Source organism: Hippocampus comes, unplaced genomic scaffold (assembly GCF_001891065.2).
Source record: "Hippocampus comes isolate QL1 unplaced genomic scaffold, H_comes_QL1_v1.1 scaffold526, whole genome shotgun sequence".
In the NCBI taxonomy this organism is placed as follows: Eukaryota; Metazoa; Chordata; class Actinopteri; order Syngnathiformes; family Syngnathidae; genus Hippocampus; species Hippocampus comes.
The window spans coordinates 429828-442214 of record NW_017806233.1 but is presented as its reverse complement, the minus strand read 5'-3'; the positions used below and the strand labels follow the sequence as shown (position 1 = coordinate 442214).

General features: G+C 43.4%; 3 protein-coding genes across 5 annotated transcripts in view; 1 reads left to right on the top strand and 2 right to left on the bottom strand.

The window, feature by feature from the left end:
- The first annotated feature begins 131 nt into the window (after positions 1-131).
- On the top strand, positions 132-4158 carry LOC109507231 (uncharacterized). Its single transcript, XM_019856510.1, has 7 exons — positions 132-246; positions 1103-1230; positions 1977-2066; positions 2141-2247; positions 2507-2670; positions 2787-2903; positions 2973-4158. Exons 2-7 carry the CDS (start codon positions 1106-1108, stop codon positions 3081-3083), a joined length of 714 nt encoding a protein of 237 aa, XP_019712069.1. The 5' UTR covers positions 132-246; positions 1103-1105; the 3' UTR covers positions 3084-4158.
- A 1239-nt stretch (positions 4159-5397) lies between these two features.
- Positions 5398-7229, bottom strand: irak1bp1 (interleukin-1 receptor-associated kinase 1 binding protein 1). Of its 2 annotated transcripts, none has more exons than XM_019856508.1 (4): positions 6879-7229; positions 6568-6649; positions 6154-6284; positions 5398-5959 (listed from the first exon to the last, which is right to left on the bottom strand). In XM_019856508.1, the coding sequence occupies exons 1-4, from the start codon at positions 7163-7165 to the stop codon at positions 5674-5676; spliced, it is 786 nt and encodes a 261-aa protein (XP_019712067.1). In that variant the 5' UTR covers positions 7166-7229; the 3' UTR covers positions 5398-5673. The 2 variants fall into 2 exon arrangements, with proteins under 2 accessions (XP_019712067.1, XP_019712068.1); XM_019856509.1 differs by having other exon boundaries at positions 5898-5959; positions 6143-6284.
- Positions 7230-7769: 540 nt separating this feature from the next.
- The window catches only part of mfsd2b (MFSD2 lysolipid transporter B, sphingolipid), a 12858-nt gene continuing 8240 nt past the window's right edge, over positions 7770-12387 (bottom strand). For both annotated transcript variants that reach the window (XM_019856468.1, XM_019856470.1), the window contains 10 exons: positions 12204-12282; positions 11945-12126; positions 11209-11299; positions 10154-10275; positions 9925-10008; positions 9659-9742; positions 9409-9518; positions 9196-9339; positions 8894-9070; positions 7770-8714 (listed from right to left, as the gene is read on the bottom strand). In XM_019856468.1, the coding sequence (XP_019712027.1) occupies positions 8666-8714; positions 8894-9070; positions 9196-9339; positions 9409-9518; positions 9659-9742; positions 9925-10008; positions 10154-10275; positions 11209-11299; positions 11945-12126; positions 12204-12282 (1122 nt within the window). In that variant the 3' untranslated portion in view covers positions 7770-8665. The remainder of the gene's footprint in view (positions 8715-8893; positions 9071-9195; positions 9340-9408; positions 9519-9658; positions 9743-9924; positions 10009-10153; positions 10276-11208; positions 11300-11944; positions 12127-12203; positions 12283-12387) is intronic.

The window sequence follows — 12387 nt, the reverse complement described above, 5'->3', positions numbered from 1 at the left end:
CGTAGTTGTCGTGGTTTACTATTTCTCTGTTTCGTTTAACCGGGTGACTTCTTTTCCTGACGTGGCTCCGCCGAACTGGGGGTCACGTGTTAATCCGTGCGCCGCCGCGATAGGCTGGAACTAGAAAGTGTTTTGGGCTGACGTCCCCGCCCACTTGTGGCATGTCAACAGACAGGTGGCCATAGTCGTGGAGGAGTCGGGTCAACACCAGAAAGAAATTAAAAGGAAAAAGGAAGTCAAAACGAGGTGAGCACCAAAATTCGCCAGCATTCCCTGTTGTGGTTTTGACCAGTGGTGAGCAGTCAGGGTCAGCAAGGAGGTGCACCACCTTTGGTGCTCAACATTGAATATTTAAGTCTGTTTTAACAATACACTAATAATTGTCACAGTTTTATTTTATTATTTATAAATAATTACAATGAATTAACTTTTTTTATTAAAATACATTTTAAATGTTTAATGTCTATTATAGTTTTATTTGATTTTTACTTTATTAGACCCACTTAATATATTAACCAATTGTTTCATGGGAAAAAAAAATAAAGTCAAATGAAAATCAAAGTAGACATTACTTTTTTTTTTTGTCCAATTAGATTTTAGCCTCTGTGTTTTGGTTGTCATGACAATCTAATCTGCCATGGGCTATCGATGTGCTTGCCCAGAACCCTATCCAGCAAATAAATAGTGAGCCGAAACAGGACAAATAATGACATAACAAAGAAATAAGTAAACATAAAAATAATACTTATCATGAAGGCTGTTAAATTAGCAACATTTATACAAGTAACAGCCCACTTCCTGTATTATGCTCGAAAATATATCTTAAGGTATAAGTAGCCAATTTAGCCACTTATACACGTTCATACAATTTAATAAAGCATGTTTTTTTGCGTGTGATGGCTTTTATTAACTTTTGATTTTTGAGTTTCTGTCATGTTATATATAGATAGCGATATAGATGAGTATGAGCTGTTATGAATATCGATTGCGTACTGCTCTGCATGATGGATGTGACACTGTTGTGTGCTTGTTGTATTCTGTAGTTGTAAAGTATAGACGAGGGAGTGGGAGTACAGTATTTAAGAGATTTTTCTCCCCAAAGGTGATGCCTGAGCTGACGTTGTCTGCGGCTGTGCAACTAGTGCTCCTGCTGTCGGCCTTCCCGGCTCAGTACCTTATCCACAAATGGAGCGGCAACACGGCAGAGCAGCGTCTCCACGCGTCAGCACAGTAGGCAACGAACACGTACTTTCATTCTAACCTAATTGTGTTTTTAGTATCGTTTTAGTATCGGCCGTTGATAAATTATGTGGCATTTGCTGTACGACCTTGGCATTAAAAGTCTTTTGATGATGTTAAAAGGACTTGACTATCAGAGCTTAAAGTTGTACACCCCCACCCTCCAAAAAAAGAGGGGTTAGGATATTTAATAAGTTTGTATTTATGCCATTTTTATGCTTAGATTTTACCTCGGTGGTGAAGTTAAAAGATTGAGAGGTGTGACTAAATACTGACTTCCTGATTATTAGTGGCTCAATTTTCGTTGAGCTGCCTGTACCGGTTTCCCTACCCTTTCAGTGCAGGTAAAACTATTTTTCTACCTCCATGAGCCTATCCCAGCTGACTTTGAACGGAAGGCAGTCAACTGACCCTGAACTGGTCGCCAGTCAATCGCAGGGCGCATATAGAGACAAACAACCATTCACACCCACATCCACATTTAGTGATTTAAAAGCATTTACACTTGGGGTTAACTTCAATACTGTTGGCAGCTTACTTGTGTTTTTGTCTTTTACTTTTTAAGCAGTTTGTTTTTCTTTTTTTGGCTTCTACTTTTTACTCTTGTAAGTCTAGGTTTTTATGTGGATGTTGCACTTAAAAAAAAAAAAAATCTGAACCCCACCCCACTATCGGGTTTTCTTTGGCGGTGCTAATAATAAAAATGTCTTACTCAATTGTGTGGTGTTGCGTTCAAGGTTGGTTGAGGCGTGGAAAGAGTGGAGCAGTTCTTACTTCAGCGTTTCTGCGTGGAGCGAGTGGACCCAGCAGCAGCTTTCCAAAGTCCTGTGAGTACTCTGAGGAACAGCCCACATTTTCAACCTGTGAAGACATTGAATGTCCTCGTGGTCTTTCCATGCAGGTGGGTGCTCGGTATGAATACGGATAAGGATGACACATTGCTCACTATGGAAATCATGATGATTGACAACGATCAGGGATTCTTTGGAGGTTTGCGCCCATCAAGTGGTACCTTGATTTACGAGTGCCCAAACTCTCTCAAGTTTTTCCAACTTATGAGCCATCGCTTGAATATTTGTTGTGTTGGGAGCCAAAGTTTGAGTGAGTTTCAGTGGGAACTAGCTTCACAACATTCAGGCCACTATTAGTTCACATGGTTACATTGCAGTTAGTCATTTTTTTTCAATAAATCCATAAATATTTTCCATTCTGCCATGCCACCTTGAATGGAAATCCAATGACAATGTTTGTGTTTTTGTTACCGCAGCATCTAAGGCGGTGCGCAGTCCGCGGCCGCCTTACGTCTTCCTGAGGGTGGGCGAGGTCGTGATGGACCGCAAGGGCCACCGGATCGGCGTGGTAGTGAGCTGGGACAGCGAGATGCGGGCCCCCGCCGAGTGGGTGTATAAGATGTACAGCAACAGAAAGCAGGTCAGATGGTGTGACAACTGCGAAAAAAAAAGAAAAAAAAAAGTTTTAAACCAGAGGCAAAAAGGCAAAGTGATCGCATTCACATCCATGACACAGTATGTTTGGATAACCATTAGGGTGTCGCAGCCGAGAGGACTCCCCATTACAAAGTTCTGTTCAGTGGGTTCGGACCTAACCATGTAATCGTGGGCTACCTGCCTCAGACTCATCTCAAGCGTGTCACTGGAAAAAAAGTAGGAACACAAAAGTCGCCACACACCCAAAGAGAGTTTAGTCTTCTATTGACTGTGATGTGTTTACAGCCTAACATTCCCAGCTTGGACCACTACTTCAGTCATTTTGACGGCGAACGCTTCGTGCCGCAAACGTGGCTGAAAGAGATTTTCCCGGAGGACGACATTGACAATGCCTGAATGTCGTGGCTCACGAGACGAAAACGATGTTGATCGTGGTGATTTCACCAAGGGCTCATTTGAATGGATGGTGCCACACAGTACCGTGTACAAGTCTTAGCCACAATTGCCAATGTAAACAAACAGCAGCCATTTTCCAGTGTGCCATCCAAAGTGTTTTAAGTCAAATTTTAACAATTGTTATGACCTATGTGGTTGAGTCGGGTTAACTTGCTTCATGCGTTCATGAATAAGTTGACCACTGTTGATATTACCAAACAATACTCATCGGTCAAAATGGGCTGTTTAAACGTGAAAGATTAACAATGTAACTTCCTTGTTAGAAATGTAATTTCTTTCTAATTTAAAGACATTTAAAATGGCTTTTAATTTTTGTTCTCGTTTTTCAAAGGCGTCAATTTGACCCAACACATTCAGGAGGGTTGATAGCCCATTTTTATGCTGCTCTTTTAGTGTTGCGAGAAAAAAAAAAGACACGAAGAAAAAGCATCCCTGCGATGGGAGTTAATCCAGTTAATCCTTGCAAAATTGAGGTCGATTTTTTTTTCTAATTTCCAATTCCGAACTGTACCACTTCATGGTGATTTTGACTTCCATCGTAATTTGACACATACAAGTCCATCAATTATGGCTCTGTGATATTTACTTTTAATGGCAGCTTTACCACCGTCTTAGAAGCTGCTGACAATAGCATCATCTCTAAATGATGTCGCTTGACTTTTGCACAGTGCTGTACACGCACGGCTTTGAATGTATAATTATGAATGTATGGGTTCAACTAAATGACAATACAGGGAAACCCTGTTTATCGTAAGGGATATGTTTCGGGCTCCCCCGCCCTCGACCTTTATCGAGGGGTGCCTTGAGAACACTCAAATCTCAAATCATCTTTCCCCACTGAAATGAAATGAATGCCATTCATTTCTGTTCGGCTGTTATGGGCTTCCCAAAAATACCCAAGAGAAAAAATATATATTTTTTTTTTGCAGTGTATTTTTAATGAGGAAAACTGCACTCTGTAATATTGTTCTACAAAAACATTGTAACAAAATAATTAAACAGAATGTAAAAAAATTAAGCGGTTTGTGCATCATGATTTAATGCTTCGATTCCATTCATTGCACTGCTTCTTCTTGGCCACTTGGAGGCCACTGCGGATGTTCAGTAATAATAATAATCATAATAATAATAATACATTTTATTTATAAGTGCCTTTCAAGACACCGAAGGACACTTTACAATCAGGAACAAAAACAATAAAACACGGTACGGGTCGAGCAGCGGCCAGACGCGCCAGCGTTCACTCAACCCCGAAAGTCGGAAGAAACCACAAGGGAGGGAGAGGGGGGGAAAAAAAAACCACGCTCGAACTATCCTCATTTTGAGGATAGTTTGAGTTAGGCAAAAAAAACTCCTGCACAAGCATATGACAATTACAACAGGTCACAAGAAGTGAACAATGAAGGTGGTGATACGTCTGGTTGTGTGTGCGTGTCAGGCCTCAGCTGCTACGTCAAGGTCATGTCATGGAGACGGTCGTGGCTTATCAAACTATGGCCGAGAAGGAGGGGGTGATGGTAGGGCATTAGCTTCCATGCGTACTTTCATCAGGGGAAGGTCGAGATAGCAGATGTTGTTTTTGGTAGCAGGCAGCCCAAGAATTCCAGACAGCCTTGAAGTCCGTGGCTTGTGTCTCTCAAATGGCGTCGATCAGCCAAATCCGCAATTTCTTTCAATATTTGAGCACGAATTCCAGTTTCACCAAGTTGTTGCCCATCTTGCAGTGCCGTTCCAAAGCCGCATCAGTTTGCGGTTGAGCACAGTCTTGAGTATGAGTGTTGGACATCCGCACTTTGCCATCCTTAGACCGGCAGCCTCTTCCAATAGAGCCGCTCCCGTCGGTTGAATTTTTCGATAGATCAGGAAACTGCTAGCGCCAAACAGCAGCATACCTGTTATCAGAAGGCCGATCATGTAGATGTCTTCCACATCCTCAACGGACAGTGTTGACAGGCACACCATTCTCCACCTCCTCCAGGGATCGAGGGTGTACCCAGCAGCAAAAGTCCCCGAGGGGCAAGTAGGCTCCCCACTGCCTGCTCTTCTCGTCGAGAAAATTTTGTCGATGGCATCGAGAGACCAGCCAACTAGTTCCATGTTTGTTTTTAGGATGAAAATACGACAGGAGGCTAGGAAAGTTAGACAAAAGACAGCACATGGATTGAGTGGCGAGCAGGGGGGGTGGGGGTGGGGGACAGGAGCAGAAAGCAAAAGCGTCCGCCTTCGTCGAGAGCCAAGCAAGAATGTAAGTACCGCTTATTTTTCAGTCCGATACCAGTCCAAGTGGTCACTCTTTCCTTGAGTACTTTTGAAATAAAAAAAGTCCTTTCTTTCATGGTATAGTGCCAACTACTGACGAGAAGAAATTAAGTCAGATATTTTAGCCTTAACTATCGGCGGGTATCGGCAGCTTCCACGAGAACCCGATTCCATAAAGATCAGTATCGCCCAATACCGACACCTGATATTGTTACTCCCCCATCTGTACAGATCTATCCATACAAACAAATTTCTTCTACTCCAGTACTTCTTAGTATTTTTTCCTATTTCCATCACGCATCCGGAAGTAGACGGACACCCGCGAGAAGGCGGTGACGCTTGGTATGCGGGGAAGAGGGGCGGCCTGGGTGGAGGCGGCCTCTTGGCCCCGCCTTCCTCCACCCCCATCTTCCTCCTCACCCTCATCCTGGGTCCTCCACTCTCGCATCTCCTCCTCTTGCACCAGGGTGGGCGCCCCCAGGCTTTGCCCCAGTAGCTGGCTAACTCTGCTGGCCTTCTGCTGGGCATTCTCCACCGCAGAGACACATGCACTCTGCCTACACACACACACACACACACACACACACACACACACACACACACACACACACACACGGTATCAAACTGTGGCGAATGAATACTTTCTTACTCTAATAATGTACATTTTACAGCCCTATATCTGTAATTGAGTATTTACTTTTAACTTTTGAAAACATATGGAGATAAAATCTATGAGTTACAAAATGGTTACCTGATAAGGTTCAGGCATTCTGCGCTGTGGAAAAATCGAGGTCGTCCAACTGAGACGCTCCTGTCCAGTTTCTCCAGCAGGACGCTGCAGGACTGCTCCATTTTGTCAAAATCAGAGAAGGTGACAGTCACCTAAAAGAAAAGAAGTGCCATCAACCTTTGGCACGCCTGCATAATCTCATGACAGCGCCCCATTTTTCACACAACGTATGCTCAATAGACTGGCAATTGACTTGGAGCCTAGACATTGATTTACCTTAGAAAAGTGCGCTTACCATAATGCTAACAATGCAAATTGCCATACACAGGTTTATGAAAGACATCAGTGTCATGTAGCTTAATAAAGGTAACCAAAGCGCAAACTACAACCATTACAATAACCATATTGTGGATCTGTAACGAAATGGTACTCTACCTCTGCATTCATGTGATACACTTCATCATCCCGGTGGAGGAATTTCCTCACAGTGATGTCGTCTTCTCTGACTCCATGTTGTCTAGTAATCAAGAAAACATTCAATGTTACGCCACATAGGTTCGATACTTAAGGGCTACTGTTCAGACTTTGGGCGAAAGGTGGGCTAAACCCCTGACCGGTCACCAGTCAATCGTACGGTACAAATAGACAAAACAAGCATTCACACCGACGGACAATTAGAGTTCTCAGTGATGCTAACATGTTAGTGCAAAATGTGTGAGGCATTTTAAAAATGTTTTTAATCGCACCTGACAGCTTGCAAAATGTATTCCAACCGTCGTGACACGCTGCTGGTGACCTCGTTGACCGTCGCCTTGCTGTTGCCCACGCTGAGCCGGACCGACGCTCTGTCGGCCGGGTAGCTAACCTCGGCCGTCCCGGTCACCTGGAGCTCCCTCGCCTGACTCCCAGCGGGGCTCTGTCTATTCCCAGCCCGTGTCTCCGCAACCCCTTGCTCGGTTTCGATGACGGCAAAGGGGCTGACAGTGGACGTAGGCTGTGTCCCACCGGGGAGTAGTCGAATCCTGCTGTCCATTGCTATTGCTAATCGTCAAGCTGGCTTCCTGCTACCATGGCAATGGGGTGAACTGCATGATGGGATATGTAGTTTACTTTCGCCAGCACTCACCAGTCTTAAATTCCTACATTTAATATTCAGCATCTTTAGTGAGAACGATGTACTTTCTTTTAATGTTTTATGTTTTTGTCATGTTATGAGATAAAATTGATTCTGAACTGAACACATCATTGCAGTCAAATTATTACAACAGAGCATCAACAGTACATACCTTAATACCTTCTAAAATAAATATTAAACAAATAAAGACATGTTCTTATTTTTAGATGAGTGTATTTGACAAGAGTAACACAAATTAAGCACTCACTTTTGTGACAGCATTGCTCCATATTTTTTTTCACACCACAACTCATAAATTTGTCATCTTGTTGTTCTACTTCTTCCATTCATAACTTTGCTGCTGTGAATTGGGAATTTCTCCATTGCGAGACTAATAAAGGTTTTCTTATCTTATCTTATCTTATCTTATCTAACAAGCAATACTCTGGAATCCTAAAAATTACTTTTCTACATCAGTGCAATGCGTCATAGTTGCTTTTCTAGTGACTGTCGTTTGTTTTTTATCAGGTAATAAATAGCAGATTACCGAAACTCAGTACACATTTGAATAGCACAACAAAATGGTCATGTAACAATATAGAGCGCTATATTGTGCTACATAAAGGTGTGATTCCAACCACAGGCTCATTCCACTCATCATGAAAAATGACATAAAAGCAATCACGAAGGAGGGTTTTATTGCAGGGCTCTTGGCATCAGAATAATAATCAGATGGGAATGTACACAATCTCAATCCCGAGACTTGATCTGACACGTGTACACCGCATTGGTCTGATTGTCTCAGCACCAAATATATTGCCCACAGTTATTTATATTGTCCTCAATCCACACTGATTGTCCAACATCGATCGGAGATGAAATAAAATGGGGGTAAAAAAAGGAAAACTTCCGGATTGCACAATATTTCCCTTTTGAGCAAGTTTAATATCACATTCTATCTATCGAGGGAACGACACACACACAGAGAAGTAGGTGAAGAATGCTACGTGGAGATCACAGCTATCTTTTTTAAAAAAAATACACATTAATTTTTCATAGCTTTGTGGCTTATTCTTGACTCTCCTCATCTCTCTTCCTCACCAAAGTAACCAAACATCAAGCCCTCGCCGCCTTATAGTGTCGTAATACTCTCACATGATTCATAAATAATAAATAACAGTATTGCAGAGCAACGAGACACAGCAAGGAAAGAGGGGGGGAAATAAAACCCCGTTATACATTCATTTGTATAAATACTCATATTATTATATCATTGCTATACAGTACATGTTGAAACAAAAAAACGTTCACGGTCAAAAACAAATCAAATCCCAGTGTAATATACACCAATGGCACCAATAAATTTCCCAGCATGCACCGCTGGAATATGTGTCCGGCGTCCGGAATTTTTTTTCCAATTCACATCACGCCCAAGTCATCTGAACTTCTGGAAGCACTGCTTTGTTTCCTGTGTTTTATATTAAAAAAAAAGAAATACACGTTTGAAGAATTAAATTGCTGCCATGCTCCAAGACCTTATCTAACACCTTGCTTCAAACCAAAATCACAGACTTTTTTGTAGGTCGACTCACGGTAAACATGCCTACCACGTTTCATGCTACTGAGAGAAACTTGATTGTGACTCACCGCAGCTCATCCAAGTGTAGTTTATTGCGCAGTCGCACTTTTTCTGTGATGGGGTATAAGAGCAGGATCATGAGGCCTGTGATGATGAAGGCCACTGGAGCGGCACCGATGAGCAGTTTGAGCGTGAACACCACAGCCACCGGCTGCTTGCAGGCCCCGTTTTCATACCCTGCAAACCTGGGGATGAGTGAAAAAAATTGGGTTGAAGCAAAACAAAATGGAACACTTCCTCTATGTTTTGGGGCATAGATTTGTATGATTTTTTTGTGTGTCTGTTCATGAAACGCATGATGGTGACTTACTCCAGGCACAGAGTGGACACGCCCAGCGAGACGGCGGCGGCGAACTTGGTGAAGAAGACGTAGAAGGAGTAGAAGATGGCCTCATGACCTTTGCAGTACGGGTTGGCCAGCCGAAAGTCGTCCACCACGTCCGGAAGCATGGACCTGCCATCATATTTGCTTTCAAAACGGCAGCTTTGACGCAGACGCTGTACCATTTGAATGGAGACTCACCAGGGCAGAAGGAGCGAGGCGGCGACGCTGAGTCCAGAAGACACGGCCACCACGTACGCCACCACCACGTTGGGGATGAACACCAGCATCATTGTGAAGGGCATGATCCACTGGAGGGACAAAGATTGACCTCAAATGAGTTTTTGGTCACGTCAGGTGCAGAAAATAGCCACAAGATGGCACTCACCACTTCCAAATCGCAGTTGTATTAATAATATTAATCGTAACACAAACGTGAGGATAGGCTCACCGTGATGCCGCAAAAAGCTGCTGTCTTCTTCCCAAACTTCTGCAGGAACCACTGCCACAGAGGAATGCTTACTACTGCAGACACCTGACAGCACACAAAATAGACACATGAAAAAAAAAAAAAACAACCATAACACACACAAGTAACAACAGCGACACATAAGTTACAACTAAATTAACAACCATAAATTCCAAAAGCAAAAACTGTCAAATGCAAAAAAAAAAAAAAAAAACTGTCAAATGCATAAATAACAAGTGGCAACTCACCAGGATGGTCAGCACGATATTCTGGAAGTGTTCCCTCAGGTCGGCCGCGTATGTGCAGAAGAGGACAAAATTGTTCTGCACCAGCTGCACACAACAAGCAAGAAGGAGTCACACGAGATAGCAGCACCAAACGTAACAGAAATAGAAAGCGGGATTTGCTCTCCATTGATCCGCTGACCGGGCCCGGGACCCATTAGCATCGATCGGGCCGGCGTTTTTTTTTTTTTACCTGAATGGCCACCAGGATGAAGAGGAAGGCGGCGGTGAGAATGAGGTATGGCCCGTGACGCATCACCATGATGAAGCCGCGGTGGAACGGAATCTGCTTCTCCGTCTTTGGTGCGTATGGATCTAGATAAGAATCAGGACAGCACATGTCTGATTATTTTTGTGAACATATACTTTTTCTGATGAAATACAATCGAACCTTGTTACAACGTGGCTCGAGGGGCATCACGAATTTGTATGTTGTAACGGTAGTTCCTCGAAACTATTTCTAATAAAATGGCTGCCAACTACGATGTATCTGTGCTGTATGTTGTACATAGAGCATATTTGACAAGAAAGATGACCTTGACCTTGATAATCAGATCAATTACAAATAATGAAGAAAAAAATTCAGTCGGCAAATGAAAAGCGCCGTCTTCAGTTCAGGATGTGCCGCGCCCAGAAGCCGTTTACGATCATCTTTCAATTTGTTGGCCTCGAACTCTGCCATGATTATTTTGCCATTACGGATGATTGTCGAAGTCGTTGAATTTGCCAATTTGTAGTCTCGGCTGAGGTTTGTCTGGGTGACTCCCTTTCTAAAGTGAGAGACAATTTCAGCCTTCACAGACAGCGAGATTTACTCCCGTTTAGCAGACATGTGTTCAGGATCACGCCGTGCCTCCGGAAGTACAACAAAGTACAAGTCGATCAGTAAAGTTGCTAAGAAACGCAGGGGAATCCCGCACTGTGCATTTTGTTCATAAGCATTGTCGCGGCGGCAGTTAGCTTCCCGCAGTTCGCTGTAACGAAGGCATTTTCACAATTTTGTGGGAAAAATTTGGTTGTTATAATGAAGTTTACGTTAAAAAGGTGTCTGCTTAGTTAGTTATCTGCTTAGTAAGTCATCTTGGTACTTCGTTACAGTATTTACTTGCTGCTTAGCTCCTTAGCATATGCTGTTGGTAGCTGGGTATCTGCTAAGGTCAGCTATTTAGCTTTCAATCAGGTTAGCTGGTTATTTAATTGTTCTGTTTCTGTGATGCAAATGTTAGTTAGTTAGTTTTCAGGCCTCACCATCTTTTTCTTTGACTCCCAAGAACATGACCACGGTGCATACCAGGAAGATTCCCCCGATGACACCCGCAGCGATCATGTAAACTTCCTTCTGCAACCAGAAAAAAATAAAGACGGCATCATTTTCTCCATTTTAATCAGTGTAATGTCCTAAAAAAAAAAAGACATCCTAATCTTCTCGCCGCCTTTTGGATAGTTGTGTTGCAGTGTTGCACAACTGTATTCTGCTTTCCCCTTGCAGAATACAGTTGTGAACAAATCGGAACAGCAATTCAGAGGCCAAAAATAGCGCCCCTCTGCTCTTTAGTGCATTTGTTTGCTTCGCTTTCCGGCCATCATTATTTGCCTTTGCCCAAACCACCGAGGAGGCTTCAACCAAAGTGTGTCGGAAAGAACAAGCCAGGCCCAAATAGCTGCGGCCAAAAACCAAAATCCCAACATGCGACCTATCACATTACTTTTCCACCCTAAAGTACCACACAAACACTAATATTCGCGACACAAGCCGCCTGCATGTGTTTCTGCTTGGATAAAAACAGTCTCTTCGTCACAACCAAATCACAGCCACTTTACTCTAACAGCAAGAACACCATTGATTATGTGAACAAAAGATGATCGGAGAGATTTATTCTTGCTATACAGTGAAAAGCAAAATTTCAGGTTCAGCCCTACAACATTCACAAGCATTTTCGACCCTAATGGCATTCTTTCATACTGGAATGTTGTTTTTCCTTACAGCATGTGACATATATTCTTCAGAGCGCACCAAACTCCGAATCACATCGGCCCCACCGCTGTTGTTGAATGCATTTATGGTGCTGTTGTGGCCCTGGCAGTGTTTGAGTCTGTGGGCACTGGCCACGATCTGGCCCTGGATGGCGGCACCGGCCAGGGTTCCCAACACCTCCAGAGTCATCCCTGGCAGTAAAAAAGGTACAGTTATTCCATCATTCCCAAATGATCAACAAATGACTGACAGGTAGGAAGGAGCTTACGATAGGCGGTAGCCGAGTCGCGCTCCCGCTGGTCTGTGCTCAGGAACATGGTGAGAGCGGAATAAGGCACGTGGTAGCACTACCGGGGAAAGAAAAAGAAGCTGATTACAGCGCAGGAAGACGCACAGATCATAAAAATTGGCAAGAATTCCCCCCCCCCCCCCCACACACAACCCACAACAAC

Bases quoted from the DNA above. Each gene is read 5' to 3' on its own strand.
- LOC109507231 (XM_019856510.1), top strand. From the start codon at position 1,106: ATGCCTGAGCTGACGTTGTCTGCGGCTGTGCAACTAGTGCTCCTGCTG. The intron at 2,067-2,140 runs GTGAGTACTCTG...CTTTCCATGCAG, and splicing joins CAGCAGCTTTCCAAAGTCCT to GTGGGTGCTCGGTATGAATA. The intron at 2,248-2,506 runs GTACCTTGATTT...TTGTTACCGCAG, and splicing joins AGGTTTGCGCCCATCAAGTG to CATCTAAGGCGGTGCGCAGT.
- irak1bp1 (XM_019856508.1), bottom strand. From the start codon at position 7,165: ATGGACAGCAGGATTCGACTACTCCCCGGTGGGACACAGCCTACGTCC. The intron at 6,650-6,878 runs GTGCGATTAAAA...CTTGATTACTAG, and splicing joins TACATTTTGCAAGCTGTCAG to ACAACATGGAGTCAGAGAAG. The intron at 6,285-6,567 runs GTAGAGTACCAT...CTTTTCTTTTAG, and splicing joins TGTATCACATGAATGCAGAG to GTGACTGTCACCTTCTCTGA.